Here is a 17,524-nt window from a genome sequence, read left to right on the forward strand (position 1 = left end):
TACTAAACATGCAGGGTGCAACCTCTGCTTGAGGTTGTCTATGTGAGGTCTACAAGGCATGTCAGATGAACAACTGTTTCATTTATCCCCCATTATATGCTTTTCTCAGTTACCATTAGCATTTCTCTCTGTAGGTGTCAGCTCCCATCTAGCAAAACCTCAAGGTCCACCTTTTCTCAAGGACCATGGAAAATACAAAGCAGAAGCAGAACAAGGGGCAGCAAATGAATAAAGGCAGGGAATAAGATCAAAAAGGGAAGCACTAAGGAAGGATCACTGGGCAGCGTGGCTGGCCTGAGGAGGCCACTAAGGAGATGCTGCAGCTTTACAGCCTAGGCACTGGGTCATGTTTTTTACTTCACTCAGCTTCCACACCACAACCACAACTATCTTTTGTATCATTTCCACTTGATCCCATTGAAGTTAACCATCAGGATCTTCAAAAGCATCTCTCCTGATTCAATAGGCTCTTCCTGTGCCAGCAGGCTCAGGGCCTTTGTGATTTTCCCAATTAGTAAGACAGAAGTTACATCAGCCAACTGCAGTGCAAGAAAGCCCACCACAGTTATCTCCAGAAACCCAGGGAGGGCTGAATCCCTGTTTAGCATCTCCCCCCATGTCTTGCACAGAGGGTCACCATTTTCCCCACGCAAAGTCTGCAGAAAGAGCTATCAGTTTCTGATTTGGCAGGATTTTTCCCCATCAGTTTTCATAACTGCCCAGATGACACAAGCAGCAAGGCCTGGGACATTTACAGAAGCATTAGAACATAAAACCCTACCAGGCATCCATTTCACAACAATAAATATACTCAGATGGCAAGGGAGGGGAAAAACTCCATAGAACAGAAAAAAAAAATGACAATGTCAGCAGTAAAAATTTTGACTGTTACACGAAATACAAAAATAAACTTTTATAAAATAAAGCCACCACAAATGAGGTTGCCACACTGACCCAAGTTATCAAATAATAATTAAAAAAACTGTTTATGTTGTGGTTTTTTTCCCCAATCCCTTAAAAACAATGTTAACACTTCTGAATGGACACAGATGGAACAAGAAGAGGGCACAAGGAAAGGGCAGTACAATCTAGCCACTGGCTGAGATATTTCCTGAGAAGAAAGAGCACACAAGCAAGAGCTTGCAACTCACTTAAGGACTTGTGCAGGTAAGAAGGCCTGCAGCCTGGAAGCAAGGGTATGCAGCTGGGTTGCTGCTGGTGCACAAAGACTTATGTTGCAACATTTTTGGTTAGTGTATGCCTGCAGCTGAGGGGTTACCTGGTACTTCACAGGTATAGAAGTGGTGCTGACATCCCTGATAGGGTAAGAGATTGAAGTCTGAGTTGTTCCAGGCAAGACAAGAGCTTGTGCTGTATTATTAAATGTACCCTTGCAACTTATTGAAAACAAGTTGCTTTGTCTTCCTAGCGATTCATCTCGGTAGCTACCCTAACCAAGGACAACAGCCAAAGTGAAAGCCTTTCAGCTGTCTATGGATTTGAATTGTACATTAGTGCAAGATACGATCTCCTCTGACCTCCTGTCAGCACTCCACGCCAGCATCTGCTCTCCACAAAGCTCCATGGAAGTGTCAGGCTCCCATTCCAGGCAGCTATTCAGGCTAGTGGCGAGGGTGAGCACAATCACAGCTCTGCCTCATCTCAGCAAAGCCAGCAGCAGAACCACCTCAGCTGCCAGCAGATGAACAGTAAGGCAGGACAGGCTCGGCGATGCACTGTTAGGAAGCTAGGCACAAAAGCACTGCAGCCAGGCTCTACTGCCATGAACGAGACTGCCAAGTGGGTAGCTAATGTGTACTGTGCTGGGTATCCAGCTACTCAGCTTTGCAGCTTAAAAATGCACTTGGCAAAAAAAAAAAAAAAAATCATCAAGACAAAAAAGAATTGGAATGACAGAAGGCAAGGGGACAAGGCTGCTGCTTCCTGCCAGAGCAGGATGATTTTCAAAGAGATGAGGGAATGCAAACCATCAAAAGGAGAGAAAGGAACAAGTACATGGGCAAATCTGCATCGAGGACTTAAAAACTTGGAGACACCACTGTGCCCTGAAGAGTAATAGTCTGATCCTGACTGGAGCCTGCCTGGTGTGCAGGACGGAGTAGAGTTAGAGGGAGGCAGCTAGCACAGACATCCTGCACACAGTTTGGCACTCCATAGCTACCTCTAAGTGACTTCTAACTGTAGTTTTTGGATTTAATTCTCAGTGCCCATATGGCCCTGTGTTCATAAGACATATTCACGTTCAGATGTAAGTTACTGTGCTGAAGTGCATCAGTGATTGAACTAGGAGTTACAGTAATTCATAACGTGGTTTCTGTGGCATTCCTTGGCTTGCACCATCTGGAAGCTCAAAGCAGGTGACCACAGAGATCTCCTCAGGCATCTAAATTCATTTGCGTGATTCTCTCCAACCCACAACTCACAGCTTCATCAACTCCCTGGCATGCCTTAACAGCCACGCACACAAGGCCTAATTTCAATTGAAATAGTCTTTTCCTGCTAACTGCCCTATCCTATATCCTGAAGCTAACTGCTTGGTTAAACACTCTAAACAAATTGCTGGAAACCCTAGAGATAATCACAGCAGTTAAGGAGCTTTATTCTGTAGGCAACTTCTTCCTCATCAGCCCCAGGTTCCTGCTTTGGATTGTGAGCTCTGTGAGGATGCCCTCTATTTCCTGCAAGCTAACATGACTTTTAGATTGGCTCTGCTCTTACCCAGCAGAATAAAAACCACACATTCCCTCTTATAACTCTCTGTTCAGCCATCCTAACATGGAAAGGACTTGCAATTGAGACGTTCACCTGCACTGCCACAACCCAGCTTGTATCTTGAATTTTCCTCCCTCTTGTGCGTGCATCTCTGTTTGTCAAAGCTCCAGCCAAAGCTTAAAAATAAAAGGAAAGCCTCAAAGGAATATAAGAGGGAGCTGTTATCAGCTTGTTGATTCACACAGCTCCGTGGTGGCTAGATTGTACGGCACTGCTTGACTGATCACATATGGACAGAAAATTGTAACGAATAAACATTCCGTATTAATATGATGACACTTAAAAAGGAGATCCTGAGAGTGGAAGGTGGATCCCCCATAGGGTAAGGATTTGAAAAAGTTGCCTGGCAATTCCAGTAATGTTTGCTACAGAAGAGTCAGTACCAAAGCAAAGGCTAGCATAGTTTACTGCTTCCTACGGGAACCTGGAAAGCAGAACAGAAATAAATAATCTGTAAGGATAGATTCTGGTGAAGAAAATACGACCTGCAGTCATTGTACTTGCACTGCCCTGCTAGATGTCTGAACTGGTAAAGTCAAACGACAAAATGAGAATTGTACATTACTTTATTCAAACAAAAGGAACCTCAGAGCCCCAAGACAAGCCAACACTCATTTCTCCCAGGCTGTGAACAGCACTGCAGATGCAATTCAGTCTTGCTAAAAAACAACAGAATGAACACTGAGCTTATGGACTATATGAACTGCCATCAACTTCCAGCTCTTGTGTTCTATATCCATCAAGAAAGCTTTCCAAACCTTAAAGTTTGGAAAGTAAGCTGTCCATATTTAAGATGCAATCAGTGGAGTTGGAAACAATTTGAACAACTGAGTCAAACTCTGGCTGCACCTTTCTTCCTCCGGGAAATCTAGAGGTAACTCAGACAACTGGCATTCAGATTTCAAGAGCTGGAGGGAGGGTGATCCTAAATACACTGCGCTGCTGCCAAACTATTTCAGGAAATGAGCCAACAAAACAGTTGAGATGCTACAGGAACAAAACAAGCCTGTTCTCAGGACAAGCTTCTGTATCATCCCACTCGCCCACCAGACAGGAGAGACTGAGGCTTTTTGTCATGTACTGAATTCTTTTATATTAGTGACTCACCTAAAACCCATCACATCATTGTCTTGATGTTATTTCTCCTTCATTTGCTGCCTGTGTTTACAGTCATTTATCACTGAGACATCAGGGAGGACAAGCAGAGAGCAATTTGACAAACTTGAGGCAAACCAACTCAGCTATTTACTCTCTCAGCCAGCAAAGTGCTCAGCAAGTAAAGCTCAAACACTGAATGGCATCAGCTGGCTGTTGGGGCAATAACATCCATTCTTCCTCTTTCAACCGCCCTGTCGTTCAGGCTAGTTATCTGAAGAAAACAGCCCACAGTAACCCACATGCTGAGCCAGCTGCAGATTTGATCCTACCTTTAGGAGAGTGTTCAGGTTTGGAAAGCTGGCGTAAGGGGCTGGGCTGGCTTGTGTAATACCGAGCGTGCTCAAAGTCATCGAGAAGAGGCTGTGACCTACCAAGCATGAGAAAGGAAAGCAAGACAGTACTTAAAAAAAAATATTACCATAAAATTAAAAGACACAGGAGCATGGCAAAAGGAACATCTCAGCTGCCTGGTCTGTCCCTGCCAGTTTGATGTGAACTACGTCTGATCTGAGCTTTGCACATGCATACTAGCAACTCTCAGAATACTGTGAGAAATATCTAGATAACTGACTACTTCTCATGACCTGCTTTCATTTAATAATGAGTTGAATTTTTCAGGAAACAAAGAATTTCCACTATGAAATTTGATGAAAACCTCAAGCAGAAACATTTCAAGTGTTTAACACTTGCCCTGTTCTTACCCCAGAGCATTCTAGTGGGATCTCAGTCTCCACCTGCACACCTTTGTTGTAAGTTAAACAAAAACATATAAGGTCCTATCAGGACTGAAAATCAAAACTGCCAGGGCCATTTCCAGAGTCCAGTATCACATCAGAAGCATCACTACAAAGAGATTCAGAAGATGCACAGCATTATAGTGTGCTCCCATCAGTTCAGGGATGAAGCACAACACAATGCAGTGGTGTGTCCACAGACAGCAGTGGGAGCAGCGTACAGGGCTCAAGTGGGGAACAAGGACACAAGGGAGCAGCTGTGTAAAAGCAGTGATTATTCCTCTCAGCCCAGAAATGTCATTTGGTTTCACATCCCCAGCAGCTCTTTAACCCTCTTGATGCTTCTCTGCCATTTAACAAATGTCACTGCACAGGCTCATCAATCCCTGTCCGTGTCAGGCAGGAAGACCAATGTGGCCAGATGCCATGAGTGCAGCAAGTGACACACGTCAGCAAGCACCTCATGAGCTCTGTGTCAGACACCTCCTTCCAGTGCTAAGAGCTCTACTCTCTGCCAAGCCCCTCATGGGTCAGGCTGCTCACCCCACAACTGCTCCCCATGACTCAGCTCCTGAGCAGCTTCCTGAATGCGTTTCCCAGGTTGACCAGCTGTGCATTCAGCTCACCTTGACGACTTATCACCTTTGTGTCGCTGAGTTTCAGGTCCTTCTTTTGACCGTGAGCGCGGGGACTCATTTGCATCGTGCTGATGGGAAGAAGGGAAAGCAGTTCACATCTGCATGCCTTGCAAGACAGCGGACAGTTGCATCAAGACTGCCTCAGCTGCTTTTGTGCTCTGGTTATGCACACCAGCCACAACCAGGCATGTGCAAACAACAGGATCAGGACTAGTCTCCAGTAACTGAAACTCAGTCTTGCTGAGCCAAACACAAGCTTTACCCTAAATTCAGGACAGCACTGGAGGTTCCATCTGAAAACTGGGATCGAGAGCACACGGTCTGTTTGTAATGACTGCATGCATGCTCATCACAAGGGACAGCTGCACACAGCTGTGCTGCTGCAACTGCTCAAACATGGCAAGAAGTCTGAAAACATGAGCTACCTTCAGCTGGCCCCAAGATTAACACAACACCTCCTTCAGCACATTACTACAGCAGACTGTGAAATCTGTTTCTTATCTACTTTCCACAACAGGCAGCCAAAGTTCTGCAGCATAACTCACAAAATCCTGGTGTAGGCTTGATACACTCAATACTTTGGTTATGGAGCCAAATACATTATGAAGCAGTGACAACTGGAGCAGCTGTGCTGTCCTTTACCTGATGACCAAAGAGAACCAGCTACTGCTGTTACTGCTCCAGCCAGGTCTTCAGCACAGGGAAAGCTCTGTCTGCACCAGGAGGGCTGACAGTGCTCCACAGTAGCCACACAGTGCTGTGACATCCAGTACCAGCCTCCAAGGCCAGAGCCCAAGGCATACTTTGTCTGAATCCAAGGAGCACCTAACCAAGGAATAGACTCCAAAAGCTTGGAAAGTAGCTGAATAGTAGGCAACAAGACCCTTTTTGTGCAAGGGTGCCTCATATTAGACTCTCATCACACTCTGGAACAACATTATAGTATTTCATCTGTGAGGCCTTCTGAAGCTTGGCATACCTTCCAGTCTTGATCATGCCTCTTCCTTTCAAAGGAAGATTTTTCTTTCTCCTTCCCTTTCTTGAAAGCCTTTTTTTCCTCTGCCATCAAGAGACGGGCAATCTCCTGAAAGGGAAAATAGAATGTGTTAGAAGATTTTACCACTATTGTGGGTTTGAGATGTTTATATCCTTTTCCACACAATGTCAAATGGGTGCAAAGCCAAGATTACCAAAGTCTGTGATTGGGGATCAAATACCAGAGTAGAAGTGAAACTGATTACATACTGCAGGCCCAGAGGGTCCCCAATTCACCTGGCTTGTGTTAGCAGAGCCTTTCTGCCCCTTCTTTTCCTTCAATGCTGAGTTAATTTTGCAGCATCTCTGAAAACCTCTTTACAGGGTTCTGTTACAAGAGATGCTCTTCTGAGGCCATGTAGCTACTTCCTCTGTTATGGCTGCAACAGGCAGCACAACTCTCTACTTGCCTAACCTGAACATGCATGTGAAAAACAGCCTGAAACAAACCCCATTGGAGGCCTGATCTCCCTCTACAAAAAGATGGACAGGTAGAGGGTCAGAGTGGACAGATGGAGTTAAGCATTTTCCACAAGTAAAAGAATATTACAAGCATACAGCTTCTTGCTCACCTCATCTTGTGCCACTTGAGCTGCCATCTGATCTGCTTGGTTGGCCTTAAGAAAAAGAAATGAAACAGCAAAACTCTGAATTACTCAGATACATCAACATATTGGACAAGGCAAGTAAGTTTCCCCATGAATACACTACCATCCTCTCCAAACACACTAAATCAGTTCAACATTTACCTCACAACCCAGTACCAAAGCAGCATATCAGCTGAGTTTAGTCCCCATCTATCTTCCAGGACACTCCGTAATCCATAGATGTCCACTCCACCATGCTCTTCCCAAGATACTGGGCTCACTTCTCAGCTCAGCACACTGCCTAAAGGCCATCTTCACTCATCTGAAAGCACTCATTATAATATGTATGCCTGCTATGGAGGCAAAGATGACCATCAAAACACACAGCAACAGGACCTGAGATCTAAGTCAAATGCAAGAGGTTTGCAGATTCAAGTTGTCACTGATGGGTGCCTTAATTTCTTCAATGTGACCAATGCATACTCTCTCTACTCACCAGGAGCTCCTCTTCTTGCAGTTTCCGAGCAATCTCTGCATCAGATAACTCCTGTTCTCTTCGGGGCTTATTGTAAACAGTTTGCTTTGTCCCCCTCAACTTCGCTCCTATAGAATTTAGAGAGAACAATCAACTCATCCGTTCCCCAAATGCTTCACAAAGGAAATCCCCATCACCTCCTCAGCCACCTGCAAAGCCCTCACTCACGGGGCCCACAGACCACTGCAGCGTATCTGCCAGGCAAACATTTGGAGGACGCTTTAGCTAAGGTGCAGCATGCATATTAGAGGGGTTTTTTTCCATACATACTCCATCTTATACAACAAACACAACTGTATGACAGAAAAGCCATGCCTCTTGTTGCAGCTTTTGCTGGCACGGTTATGTCACCAAAGGAATCAGATTTTATTTTACACTGTTGATTCACGCTGGCAAAACCCAACAGCAGAGAGCAGCCTGACGTGCTTGCTACAAGCACAGCAGAGTTCAGAAACACTCTAGAACAACACAGGCTGCAAAAGTTGTCTGGGACAGACTCACACGAGGTTTCTGACCATTTTGTACTTTGGTCTGACCCAAGAATTTTGCAATACACAGTTAGAAAACACGCGTAAAGATTTTCAGAGTTCACACAAGGTTCAGGTCTTGCTTTGTGTACACAGGTTTTTGTTTGGTTTTTAATGTTTATTTCTTTCAAAGATAAAGGTTTTGTTTTGGTTTTAACATTTATTTCAAAGTTAAACCATCCACAAGTGATTTAAAGTACTGCACTTTGAATTTCTCCACGGTCTGTTTGCAATAGGCCCTACCAAAGGAGTCCTACTGCATCCCTGTTACAAAATGCATGACCTCATTCACGTGTAACAAATGCCTTCTCCTTCCAACTGCAGTTGGAACTGTAATGCTCAGCAATCTCAGACATTATAAATGAGCTTCTGCTTTATATCTGAAATATACCAATATACAGATGTCTGTGTCTCTTCCACTACAAACTCAGAAAATAAGCTTCATTTCTATCTTTCTAGCCACACTGTTTACATATTGATTATAAATGTATATCATATCCTGGTGGGCCACATATCAATTTCCTCCTGATCAGGTGAGAGCAAGGAAAAGAAGACATTTCTAGAGGTCAGTAGATTATTTTCCATGCATTTATCAAACTACTATCATACTGACAGAACATCCCAAATGCTTCAAACTACAGAGGACAGAGACCTCATGCCCTGACCCAGAACCAAAGCATGGAATAGGTATTAAAAGGTGGCACATGGGGTATTTTTGCTTTTTTGTTTCCCTTAAGTCAACTGACCAATAATCTTAAGCACACAGCACTCCTCTTGCAAATCTGTGCATAAAAAGAAACCTTTGATCAGTTCTGGCAGTTCCAGTTACGCATACAGTGTGGCCTTTCGAGAACAGTTTGATCAATCCAAGCTGGGAAGAGTCACAATCTCAAAACAGCAAAGGAACTCCAGCAAAAAGCACCAGCTTGGTCAGAGTTAAAATGCTCAGATGGCTTCCAAGGCCACAATAAACACAGCTTTTATTGCCACGCTGGAATGAACAGCCCATTGCCCCTATGAAGAACAAAGCATTTCCAGGAATTGTTCACCGAACAGCCAGACTGGGCTTGCCTTACACACAGAGTGGTGCCAGTCTTCATTTGCTCAGAAAGCAATGTGTTACTCCCACATCACTTCAGCCCACGTTTAGGGAGCACACAGGTTGTCCCAATTCCCACAGGACAAGGGGGAGAGCTTCCAGCTATTCAGACCCCATGTCAATGTGATCAGATACTGAGTCACCTAGGCCCATGTCATATGATGGCCCAGTTAACACCTTCCACTGCCCACAAAGTTCTGCATGGTGAACAAAGTATAGTAATCCTGGCATCTCTGGAGAGGGACATGCATCATCTCCCCCACCTCATGAGAATCAGTTGCATGGCCTGAGGCATGAGTTTCCCACCCCATGGCAAGCATAGATCCAAGCCTCCAACCTCCTACTTTCACTAAGAAACCAGTCCTTACACCCATGCAGGTTTTAAAAGCAGTAAGATGTATCTTGATTTTTAAAGGTCATCTAGTACTATTTAACAAAAACCACAGACCACAGAAAAATCTACTTGTACAGAACTTGATGAGAACCCCACCTTTACTTTTCCAACAAGGTTTTCAATAGGAATTGGAGGGAAGTTGCTGGCTTGCTAGGCTTAAGCAAACCATCCTCATTTATAGCCTTGTATCCCACATCAATTCCCATTCCTGTGATACAGAACCACAGCACAAAGCATCTCAATGAAAATTAAAAAGACAATTCTAACACAAGATAAAGGGTACCATTTCCAACAATACCTTCTTAGCCATCCCTCTTTGATGCCATGGGGACACCTCAGGAATTAACAAGAGTGAGAGTCTTAGTAGCTAAGATGAATCTCATTAAATAGAGGAGAAACCAAGGCAGGATTCACCAGGCCTGCAGACTGATATTGAGATTGTCTTCAGAAGAAAACCCCAGTTTCAGACAAGAGGACGGGGAAAGCAAAGGTCCATCCTCATGTGCATATATACCTTCCCCATCACTTGGTTACCTGAGTCTTTCCGGTAGTCTCCAACCTTTTCCTGGGTCACAGAGTGTGGGGATGGGGAAGGTCTCCTGTGTCCTGCCCTTTTCCAGTCTCTCTCCTCACCCCTCCTATGATCTTCCTGGGATTTGGAGTCCCTGAGCCTGTCCTCGTGCTCCATCCCATGAGAGCAGTGGTCTCTATGGCGGGATTTGTGGCTTTCATGGTGCACCAGCTTGCTGCCGCCCCGACGCCATGTCTCCTGCTCAGCCTCCAGCTCCACATCAAGAACAGGAAGGTGCTTTGCTCCATCTCGCCTTGTTGGCTTTCTACTGCGCCGTGCATGCTCTGTGAATCCACTCTCCAACTCCACGTCGAGACTCAGAGGTCTCCAAGCCTTCCCCCTGCCAGGTGAACTCTTGTCCTGTAGCTCGCAGTTGCCACTGTGCTCACCAGCGTCACGATCAGCCTCTCTTTCCAGGACAAGGCTGGGAGGTCTCCCAGACCCACCCTGGCTGGCAGATTTGCACCCCGGCTGATGGCTATCGGTGCCCTCGCTTGGTTGAGGAGATCTACGGTGATCCTCCAGCGGGGGATGCCTGTGTTGGGAGGCACTGCTGGATAAAGGTAAGCGAGCTTTTCGGTGCTCTCTCTGTCGGTGTGTGCGCCTATCATCACCACGTGCCCTGTGAGGCTCAGAAACCTGCTCCCTGTGGTCAGCCTGGAGGTGCTCTGAGCAGCAGGGGAGGGACAAACAAGGAGCTGGTTAGTGACATGGGGATGACGGGGGCTCAGTGAGGGCAGAATCACAGTCTGATGCAAGGAAAAGCTGGAAATGGAAGTAAAGCACAGTGCAGCTGGGAAGAAATGGATGGGGACATAATGCTGAAGGGATGCAATAGCAGAGTGAAACAGGGGCCTACCTTATGTTAGGGCAACACAGGAAGCGATGGGGTTCGAGCAGAAAGAACAGATGCAGCCCAGAAGTAAGCTACTGGGAAGATTAAGGATTTTTACTGATGCCATTAGGGCTGAAAAACAGAGCAGAGCAATCCATGTCCTGGTGATCTGTCCCTGCTGCAGGACACTGGAACCCTCTGGAGACAAGGCTGAGGAGGCAGCAGTGGAGCTTAAGGGCAGGAGACTCCAAGCAGAGACCCAGGTTGGATCCTGGATTATGGGCATCCATGCATCACTCTGGCTTTAACCACAGAGCTGTTCACCAGAAACAACAGCCTCACCTTAACAGGCAAAGACCCACAGCAATGGGAAGAAGAGAAAGGGCTGGATGGGATTGCTTTTTTTTTTTTTTTTTATGTTTGTAAGAAAGATGACAAGACAGCTGCTGCATCCACGTACTTCCCACCACAAACTGTCACATAGCTCCTGAAGACACAGAAGTTTCAGACTACTCATTGCGTAAACAGAAGCTTGGCCTGACTGCAGAGGGCTACAGCAGCTTAAGGGCAGGATAAGATTTCACAGCAACCAAGCTCCTGACCTCAGCAGCAGAGCTGGAAAAGCCACTTACTCAGCAGCTTACTGAGGTTGTTTCCTCTGAGCTTTCCAGAAAGCAGGTGGAAATTTTTCTTTGCTTTTAGTTTCAGTAATAAAACAGCCACAAGTGTACGGATGCAGAAGTCTGGGTGTATATAATCTGCTCATCTATTTCATTTCTAATCATCCTATTTGCTGAGAAAGAAATCATCACACTGAGTGAACTATTATCTCCCCAGCAGCTTTTCAAAGCAAATGTGTACTGCTGCAGAAAAAAATTCCTTCAAGCAGAGGCTGATTTGAAACAGAAGCACACGAAGAAAAGTGTAAGATTTTCCTGCTCCATTGCTGAGTATTTATAGCATCTGAAAACATTTAATAGATTTCCCAGCACCTTCTGTCTTAACAAATAGCTCTGCCTTCCCTACAATTATCCACAAACCAAAAAACTCTATGTTCCCTTCAAGTCATGCTATCCAGAAAAATACCTTTTCTCTGAGCCAGCAAAAATAAGAGCGTACTGAAAACCTATCCTGAAAACAAATGGGTTTTGTTTGTGTAACTTTCATCCCAAACCAGTGTTAAAGATCCAAGAAATGTAAGAATAACCACAGCAGCTCCTGTTAGCTGATGGGTTTTTGTCTTCAGTTTCAGACTGCTAGTGTGATTTACAGAAGAGGGACATCCAGTGCAACAATTTAAGTGACTTACTGAACAATGCAGAGCAGAATCTGAAAGCAAGAGTCAGAAGTGAGTTTTTTGTTGATTTCTAAATGATACCAACAAGGGTCTAAGAATGTATTCATTTTGTCATTTAGGGAAAGCTCAGTAATATGTCAGAACAGGAAGGGAGGTCATGCAAAAGTAAAGCACGGCTGTATTGGGAAAAATTTGGTGCAGGTAACACAATCACACTAGACAGCCCAAGCAGGAAGTTTGCTTTTTGGTTATCTCAGGGCTATTAACTCCTCAGCAGGCACTGGTTTCCACAGCACCTTTTGCGGGAGCCAAGTAAACACTCTTTAGGTCCTGGTGTTACTCTCTCAAGCAGCCTGTGACTAAGCTAATACTGAAATATTTTTCATGGCACGGACTCTTCTGGTAGGAATTCTGCTTTCTTTCATGTTTATTTTTCCACTTCTTAAAGGCCTGGTTTGCTCTGGAGCAATAACCCTAATCCACACTCCTCCTGGATGTGGATACGTTTTTATTCAGCCAAGACAGACTAAAACTCAAATAAAGCAAGGGCTTTTCTTTTGTGTTTAAGTTCACCCGTAATGAGGATGACACAAACAGAGAATGACAAAGCCTAATCAAACAGTGCCCAAGCGTTTACAGGGCTTCAATTAATGTCCTAACAATCCAGACATCAAAATCCACTTCAGTCCTTCCTAGTTTTTGAGGAACAAGAATCAAGTGCAGCATCAATATGAACAGACAAGCAGTAAATCCTTCCACCACATTTCCAAAACTACAGATTACAGCAGAACAATTAGATCCCCAAAATATCCTGCTTTCCAAATCCATAACAACCAAAATTCAGAAAATCAGAAGCTTCTTTCTGTCAGCTGCTCTCTGTTACAAAAATCCATCCTGTTGTACCACCTCTGCCTGGCACCTCTACCGTATTTTTCCGGGGACTTGTCCCACTTAATTCCTAAAAATTAAACTGTGGGTTGACCATAGAACTCTCAGAACAAAGTCTTTCCAGCTTTGCACACATAACAGAACTGGTGGCTGTAAACTTTCCATCTAGTTACCTTTCTGCACTTTGTGCTCTGCATTTTCTTGGCCTTCCTTGAGCTTCTACTCAATTGGCACTAAAATACTTCGAGTTCAGATGAAGATGCTTAAAATTGTCAGCGGTATCAATGTCAAGGTCAGAAATAAGAGGTTTGATTTTCATCTTCACAACCTGCTGATCGAAAGCAACCCATCTCTTCCCCACCACATTTTCTAAGAAAGAAAACAGAAGCCACCACCAGTGCACAGCAAACCAATCACCATATTGCTGTGTAATTAAACACACAGATTCTCCCTTCTCAATTTAAAGGAAGTTCATATTTGATCGTAGAAGACACCAAAAGAAAGCAACACAGCGCTGAGTCGTATCCTCTTCACAAAATGCAGTCCCAGAGGATGATCATAGCAAAGATTCTGTGGAGCTGACCTTGTTATTCAGTAAGTCATTCAAAGCAGCTGTGCTAATTTTAGCACTTGGATACATACCTGCGAGGAATTTTTTTTGAAAGGCTGTTCCATGAACCAGCATTTACCTGTGTGCAAGTAGCAGTGCCAGCACCACAGATGAGTACACACATTCAAAGAGAAACAGTTATAAGCATGGAATTGCATCCGCATTTCTCTTCTGCACAGAAGAAGCATCATGTAGAAATAACTGTCTTACCAGTACTCTCAGCTATTATTTTTCCCTCCACAATTCCTGACTTCAGAATAAAGTCAGATCCTGATCCTGGAAATTCATGCAATACCATAGTACTGAATGCAAGATCTAATGCAAATAAGGGAAATCACCCTAACAAACTACCCAGATCACCAGGTTCACCTACAGAACCATGATCTTGATCCCTTTTTAAGGCCGAAACTTACCTCCATTTTCTGAATAATAGCTATCCTCATAGCCCTTGTGTCCCTGGGATTCTGGGTAGTGCTTTTTGCGCTTTTTTTCTTCCTGCAGTTCTTTCTGTTGCAGGAGACGGGCAATGTCCTGCAGAGATGGAAGAAAATAATCATTAACTTCCTCACAAAACATCTCCAGATGCTTTTATTAGAATACAATTATAAAAATCTTCAGAGTTTTCTTTTTTTAAGACAGCACTGATAGCATTTCTCTCGCACTCAAAACCACGGACTGGATAGGGCTGACACAAGGCAGTATCAGCAACTAGCACACAACCCACCACTGAGCTCACCAAACAACTGGCAGGTTCCTAGTCCATCTACATGCAAGTCTGCAAAGTAGTAACTGCCAAAAGTGGCAGGAGGGATTTCACTTGCAACCTCAGGCATTCAGCAACACTTTGGAGGCTCACACAAGTGGCTCCTAAACTCCATGACCAAGGAAAAACAGAGAAGCACAGACTCTTCCAGGATGAAGGCACTTCTGACTGAAAGCAGTTCCAAAACCAAGTCTGGAACTTGCTTCAAATTAGATTTAATTTAGAGGGATCATAGCATGCCAAGCAGGGAGATGCATCAATTTGACAGAGGTTGAAGGAAAAGAAAAATCGAATGGGGTGTTAGAAGAGAAGAGCAACACACAGCACAGGAGTGCAGTGGGGACTGTAGGCCGTTTATCTTGTCACTGTTTTGGTAGATAGGCAATCAAAGAACAGCACTCCATTTTCTTAATCGGTTTTCCTTCAAAATGACTGATGGTTCAACAAGGCCTAGCAACAGTAAACAGCTCCTTGGGGCTTCCTCATTTGGGGCCTGATCTGAAGCTAGGAAGAGAAGCTGGAAGATACCAGCAGGACAACCTTACCCTTGGATGATAATCACCTAAGCCTCCCTAGTCCTCAGGGACTTCACAGAGCTGAGCATGAAGAATATACATGGCAGGTAGGAAAAACAACAGTGAAAAGCAAAGTCAGAGCTGAAATTCTTTAAAAGCAAAGCAAGCACTGGAGAGCAATGGACTAATGTTCAAATACCAGTTATTACTTCAGTAATTCAGAATTATATGGTACCCAGCTTTGTTAAGGACCTGGGGATACCACAGGCTCTTCACCAAAAAAACTTGTTTCCCTCTGGAGAGGTTAAAATCTAACAAGAGGAGAAGTCCTGTTGCAAAGTCAGGCAGTACTGCTTCACCTTCAATACTCATCTGTAGCCTGACCTAGCACATACCCGTTTCAGCCACACTTCAGAACTACCTACAAACCAAAAGGAAGAGAAGGAATATTTATGGCTTTTCCTCATCACTTTGAGTTATACTCATCTGAAGATTGTTCCCAGCATCCAGAGATAATCAGTATGCTGGTTTGGGAGGCTGCAGGGACTCGGTATCAGACTGCTGACAACCCAGAAGCTCTCTGCTAAAACCGGTGTGGCTGCAATACTGCTGCCAGCAGAAGCAGAACTGCATCTCCTTCACTTTTTTCAGGAAGATAAGAGATGGTCACATTTACAGCACAAATCCTTTAGCCAGAGCGTTCCTCTCTCTCCCGTTACAAGATCCTCTTGGAAGCTTTTCCATGTCTTCCTGGCCAGCCTTTCTGTACTTGTTTGGACTTAGAGGTACAAGAAGAAAATGAAGTCTTGAACAAGCAAACTGATGTATCAGTCAGCTGAAGACAGATTATTTTTAGTTCTTGCAAGAAGCAGCCTTGTGTTTAAACACTTCCTATAGAGAAAAATACCACTAGCTGCTTCTTCAGCATTGTCAAACTCCCTGGATTTCTCAGGGTCCCATCTTCAGTCAAACATGGAGGGAGACACACTCCAAGCTCACATGCATGTTCCTCTAATCTGGAACTTTCTGGACCCCTCAGGAAGGCCTATTATTATTTGCCCTCTTAGGTAGCAAGACACTGGCATCGACAGCCCTTGCAGACTACAACTGTATTTTATACCTGTAATAGGGCGCCCTGAAATCCCTGTGTGTACTGATAATCCATGAAGACCACCGCTGACACCAGGCAACAGAGCTTCTGCAGCTAATGGCTGAGAAACGCCTGCACTAAAATGGCTGATTCAAGTAGCTCTGCCATCTTAACAGTTACCTCATCTTTTTCCTCTTGCCGGCGTCGCTGCTCTGCTTCAAAAACCAGCTTCACTTGGATTTCCTGAGCAATCTCTGAGTCCTGCCGTTCCCTACAAGAGATGGAAACAAAGATCATAAGTACCTAAAAGTCACAGACATCAGTCAGCCTGGAAGGAGGGATAAAAGAGCTAAAAGCACCTATCCAACTCACACAGAAAAGTTATTATTCCTCAGCAGTAGTGCAGAGCTCATGAACTCTCACCAGACCCAGGACTCCTTGTACTTAATGCTGATCAAATTTAGAAAATAGGTCCCAAAACATTCATGACCAAAGGATAAAGCCTGAGACAAGAGCTTCATAGGCAGTTTGCTAAGAAAGGAGATAGGAACAGTAAGATAGAGCATGCCAAGGAAGTACATAGTCTCTGCAAACAGCAGTCTAACACTGCTGAAGAGCACGTGTACACGTGGTGCCAAAGGAAGGGTTTGGGATTAAGGTTAACACAAGCATTTCTGGGAAGTGGTTTTCAGGTGAAAGTCAAGGAGGAGAAAGTGCAGCCACGCTTACTGGAAATGCAGTATGTATGTAGGCCAAGCAGAGGCTGGAGCAGTTCGGTAATGAATGAGAAATGCTGCCAAGGTGGGACGAGATACAAAAGCCGAAGCAGAGTCAGTAGGGAAAACAGCAACATGCATCAACATGAGGGTGGGACACAATCATCACAGCACCACTGCAGATGTGGGAGCAGAACAAGACTGTATTAACTGGGGAACAGAAAATCAGTAATTGAGACGTGAAATTTCATGTTACCACGAGTTTCATCTGGGTGGATAGACCAGGAAAGACGTATCTCTAGAATGTCATACAGAAAGCATCTGCAAGAATTGTGCAATGCTCAGCTGCGTGTTCTGATGCCCAACAAACAGGACTGAATGATGGCCAAGGGTTCTTCAAGGCAATCCAGATCAGGGCTGGGGGATTTGAGAATAAAGATTAAGAGCTCTCTCCTTCAGTGCCATTGAAGTTAAGCCAATGTCTGCTCTGAACAGGTCAGAGGAAAGAAAAAAAGGAAAAAAGGAGAAAATAGTATCTATCCATCTAAAGGTATCTATGGGATCGGAACTGCTAAAAGGTAAGGCACAGAAGGAGATGGGAATGAGAACAGCAACAGGCAGAGCTAGCTTCACCAGAATACAATCTTTTGAAGAATATACTGGCACTGATCAGATAGGTGATGGGAGGACTACCAGGAGTAAATTATGGAAGCCAGGCAAATATTTCAAGAGAATCAAG

General features: G+C 44.5%; 1 protein-coding gene across 2 annotated transcripts in view; it reads right to left on the reverse strand.

Annotated features, from left to right (window-relative positions):
- Window positions 1-1,410: 1,410 nt before the first annotated feature.
- The window catches only part of CCDC50 (coiled-coil domain containing 50), a 33,848-nt gene continuing 17,734 nt past the window's right edge, over window positions 1,411-17,524 (reverse strand). The window contains exons 4-12 of one of the 2 annotated variants that reach the window (XM_065747815.1): window positions 16,250-16,340; window positions 14,115-14,232; window positions 10,035-10,739; window positions 7,442-7,548; window positions 6,931-6,975; window positions 6,303-6,407; window positions 5,312-5,391; window positions 4,221-4,318; window positions 1,411-3,217 (exon numbers count right to left, since the gene is read on the reverse strand). In XM_065747815.1, coding sequence (XP_065603887.1) covers window positions 3,198-3,217; window positions 4,221-4,318; window positions 5,312-5,391; window positions 6,303-6,407; window positions 6,931-6,975; window positions 7,442-7,548; window positions 10,035-10,739; window positions 14,115-14,232; window positions 16,250-16,340 — 1,369 coding nt within the window. In that variant the 3' untranslated portion in view covers window positions 1,411-3,197. The remainder of the gene's footprint in view (window positions 3,218-4,220; window positions 4,319-5,311; window positions 5,392-6,302; window positions 6,408-6,930; window positions 6,976-7,441; window positions 7,549-10,034; window positions 10,740-14,114; window positions 14,233-16,249; window positions 16,341-17,524) is intronic. The other variant, XM_065747813.1, reaches the window with a different exon arrangement.

Source organism: Cyrtonyx montezumae, unplaced genomic scaffold (genome assembly GCF_038088225.1).
Source record: "Cyrtonyx montezumae isolate F1298 unplaced genomic scaffold, pur_monq_1.0 scaffold_5, whole genome shotgun sequence".
NCBI lineage: Eukaryota > Metazoa > Chordata > Aves > Galliformes > Odontophoridae > Cyrtonyx > Cyrtonyx montezumae.